At 33.1% G+C, this 4,517-nt stretch overlaps 1 protein-coding gene across 1 annotated transcript; it reads left to right on the top strand.

The window, feature by feature from the left end:
- Positions 1-2,447: 2,447 nt before the first annotated feature.
- Positions 2,448-3,407, top strand: LOC110319436 (olfactory receptor 5I1-like). The gene has a single exon (XM_021194935.1). The coding sequence runs from the start codon at positions 2,448-2,450 to the stop codon at positions 3,405-3,407; it is 960 nt and encodes a 319-aa protein (XP_021050594.1).
- The last annotated feature ends 1,110 nt before the right edge of the window (positions 3,408-4,517 follow it).

The raw sequence follows: 4,517 nt of genomic DNA, 5'->3' as shown, positions 1-4,517 counted from the left end.
GTGGAGCATGTGTCCTTATTACCAGTTGGAAGATCTTCTGGGTATATGCCCAGAAGAGGTATAGCAGGATCCTCCGGTAGTACTATGTCTAATTTTTCTAATGAGTAATATTTAAAGATTTAGATGAAAATTTTCCAAGATATGGAGCTACAGTTAATCAATTTGGTTTCAGATTGTTTTTCAACACATATAATTGAATTTGAGCACCTATATAGTTTTGTGAAATGTTCCTTCTACTTAGTTCACATCCGTTAGATGTGATTAAATTGACAAACTGGTACACTAAAGTACCAGGATATACACACCATGAGTCATGGTATTTTACTTTCTCTATCACTACACTTTCTTTTGACATGATGCTGTATTTCCATATGTCACTGTTCCATACTTAATAAATTTCTTACTTTCCAAATAGAATTATGGTCCTGTTCTTTATTTTCTAACCAGAAAATGAACTAACACAAAATAGTCACAAAATATACGGGTGTTTACTGAAAGAAGACTTTAGAAAATAGTGATGCCTTAGGTAATTGAAATTTCAGTTCAGTATAGGTTTAAATATATTTATTCATGGTATGTTTTCCAACAATAGTATTTTCAAAGTCTAATTGTAAAGAATGGAATTAGAATCATTTTATTTATTGCAATTATTAAATATATTGATGTATTTATCTATAAATCAATGTGATATTTCAGTTCATTATACTACTTTTTATACATAATGTTCTGAGTGGGATTTGAAAAACATTGTGGCTACTTAAATCAGGGGGCTAAAAAATACTATTAAGTTTTTTGTAGTCCACAATTTAGAAAGTCCAGGTGGTTATCTTTGACGCATTTCTAAGACAAACATTTATTGCATCATTCCATTTTATGCTTAATGAATTCCTTCGTGAAACTGTTTAATTGCTCACTTATTTTCTCATGGGACTGTGGATACTACTGCTTGGGTTCCTACAAGCTCATGTGAGATTAAAGTGCCAAAAGCAAACCCTAAAATGTCCTGCTTTTCTCGGGAACCCAACCTTTTTAAGGGAGGTGTACTTTCCTTGAAGAACACAGAGGGTGTGTCAAAAATGGAAAATGAGGAATGCTATAACGGATTTATATTTTTTGTTTAAGTGTTACACATTTTCCATTCAAAAATAAACTGTGACTCACAACAGTGAAGAAGGGGGTGAATGAGAAAAGGATAGTCAGTCGTCTGGTAAGTATTCTTATCACAATCCTCAGATATTGACACTGGGTGGGACTACAGTGGTTCAGTTCTCACAACCACCATCTAGAAAGCTGGTGATTAACTTTGAACATAACAGCTAATCACGTTTTTTATCATCTTGGTGAGTCCAACAAAAAAACTAGAAATAAATCCCAGTATACTTAAAGTGTGTTATTTTTTAAGACATCAATCCATATTATTAGACCCTGAGGCAACATCAAAATGTGAATACTTCATAGTAATGTATTAACTATTAACTATATAAATTAAACAGAACTAGGCATGATGGAACATACCTTTAATCTAGGACTTGGGAGTCTGACACAAGTAGAACTCTATGGGTTAGAGGTGAGGTCAGCCTGGTCTTGTAGTGAGCCACAGGCCAACCAAGTCTACACAATGAGACACAGCCTGAAAACAACGCCAATAAACAAGTGAAGGAACAAAAGAAATGACAGATTTAGATAGCAATTGGTGTAATTTGTAAAACACATCAGCAACTATTGTAAAAAAAAAAAAAAAAGCATGTAATAAACCTTCAGCAGGGATCATAACATACAAAGAAAATTAGTGAAAGTGTGACATTTAGTATGTGGAACTTTGAATAACTAAATAGAGATTAACTGGATTCCTTCAATCACTCTCAGATTAGAGATGAACCTTAGACATGGTAGGTGTTTGTCCTCCTGAACATTCCTGACATTCTGAGGAACAGAACTGATACTCACTGCAGAATGATTCCTAGTCTTTATTTTGTTTTATTTTTATTTTGTGTTATTCTTAGTAGTTGAATAACTCTGAGGACATCCTTTGTTCCTCACCTGGAAACCACATCCTAAAGTGAAAATAAATCCTTTTACTCTTTTGTTGACAAAGACTCTTCTGGAACTCAGATATTTTTTTTATCAACTATAGCAATTGATAAGACAAAATACAGGAAACTGACAAGTTGTTTCACAGTTGTAAAGCAGCACACTGAGTAACCCTTTGAAAATGGTGATAGAGAGCTAATGAAATTAAAAGTAAAGTGTCCTCCATATTCAGAGAAAACTACAATGTAATGATGAATATGAAGAATAACTTTAACAAGACATTATAAATTATAATTTAGCATCAAGTTTGAAAATTTATTTAGTTTTATTCTATAAGAATGAGGTACATTTTAAATCACTTTTCAATTGAACTTTAAATTTATCTACATGTTTATTCCATTTTTATTCTACCTGGGATGCAGAAACCAAAATTTCTACAAATAATGAGTCTGGCGAACAGCACTGTGAAGACTGAATTCTATCTCCTGGGATTCAGTGATCATCCAGAGCTCCAGAGTCTCCTATTTGCTGTGTTTTTCTTCATCTACTCCATTACTCTGATGGGGAATATTGGCATGATCTTATTGATCACAGCCAGTCCTAATTTACACATTCCCATGTACTTTTTCCTCTGTATGCTGTCCTTCGTAGATGCATGTTACTCTTCTGTCATTGCCCCCAAATTACTTGTGGATCTGATTTCTGACAAGAAGGTGATTTCTTACAATGGCTGTGCTACGCAGCTGTATTTTTTCTGCTCTCTGGTTGATACAGAATCTTTCCTGTTGGCTGCCATGGCCTATGACAGGTACATTGCAATCTGTAACCCCCTGCTCTATACTGTAATTATGTCCAAGAGAGTCTGTACTCAGCTGGCATTTGGAGCATTCTTGGGTGGAACTATGAGTTCAATAATTCACACTACTAATACTTTCCAGTTGTCATTCTGCTCCAAAGAAATTAACCATTTCTTTTGTGATATCTCTCCACTCTTCTCTTTGTCTTGCACTGATACCTACACACATGACATTATACTGGTGGTGTTCGCAAGTTTGGTGGAAGCTGTCTCTCTTCTTGCTGTTCTGCTCTCCTATATGTATATTATAGTGGCCATTCTTAAAACAGGTTCTGCAGAGGGAAGAAAGAAAGGGTTCTCTACTTGTGCTTCTCACCTGACAGTAGTCACTATTTATCATGGTACTCTGATTTTCATTTATTTGCGTCCTAGTACAGGACATTCGATGGATATTGACAAAATGACTTCTGTGTTCTATACATTGATTATACCCATGCTTAATCCCTTGATATATAGTCTCAGGAACAAAGACGTCAAATATGCATTTAGAAAAATTATGAGCAAGAAATCATTTTCTTAGGTAAGTAAAGATGGGCTTCACAACTTTAGCAAATTTCATGTTTGTTTTCTTCTAAAATTTGCAAAAACAGTTGAATGTTTTGTTTCCATAACTGTATGTATAATGAGGTTACATTAAGAAAGAAAGTCCAAGGTCTAACATTGAAACTTGGCATCTTCACAGTTATTTCTGACTATAACTGTAATTTTTAAAGTTGCTATGTTTAGTATTTTTTTCATGTAAGATTGTTTTTTCAGTTAATTTCATTGACTTTCATGTTAAGTTTTCCCCACAATTTTCAATAGCAAGTAAAATGTTTCTTCTTGTTGTAAGAGTATATTATAATGTGGTTATATTAGATCTAACCCCTCTAGCTCTTCCCAGATCCTCCAAACTTCACAATATATTCATCTTTGTTTCTTTCTTATTTTTCACTCATAAAGTTTGTGACCATGGGGTGGATCAGGGGGAGTCTTGCACCGTAATAATCACCTTAGTATGAAAAATATTGCTTTATATATTTTCTCCTTTCCTCTTGAATTCCAAGTACTATAAACTCATTGTAGCTTATTTGTTCAGATAGAACAAACATTTAATTCCTTTAATATTAAACTATTTTTCTGAACACACATTGAATTACAAAAAGAAAATTTGTGTTTTAAATTTTAACTGAATGTTTGATAAAAGAGATTTTGTTTACTTTTATCTTGTCTATCCTTTCTACCTTGCTAGTTATGAGCTGTGTTATCTCCCACATCCATAGTTATTCACTCCTGTACACCAACTGATCCCATGATATTGATGACAGAGTCTGCCTTAGTGTAAAACCTGAGTGGGTTTTTTTAAAGATATAAATATCAGTTTATTATTGGTCACTTTTAATTTAGTTTATACTAATTTGAGATTCAAAGTGTAAATTTTGCTCTTGTACTGTTTTGACGTAATTTCTATGAATGGACCTTTCAACACAGATATATTTAGTCAGATATTACCCAACATGTTTTTCTTAAATAATAGTGTACAAATTGTATGAATATTTGCATATGCTGTATAACTTCAATTTTCATTAAAATTCATGTTCTAGTAATCAGGTGGTCTTTAAATTACTTGATCTCTAGTTACAGTGATAAA

This window comes from Mus pahari, chromosome 3 (assembly GCF_900095145.1).
Source record: "Mus pahari chromosome 3, PAHARI_EIJ_v1.1, whole genome shotgun sequence".
NCBI lineage: Eukaryota > Metazoa > Chordata > Mammalia > Rodentia > Muridae > Mus > Mus pahari.
The sequence above is the reverse complement of the archived record's forward strand: the minus strand, read 5'-3'. Positions and strand labels throughout refer to the sequence as shown.

Excerpts from the sequence above, each read along its gene's own strand:
- LOC110319436 (XM_021194935.1), top strand. The coding sequence starts at position 2,448 with ATGCAGAAACCAAAATTTCTACAAATAATGAGTCTGGCGAACAGCACT.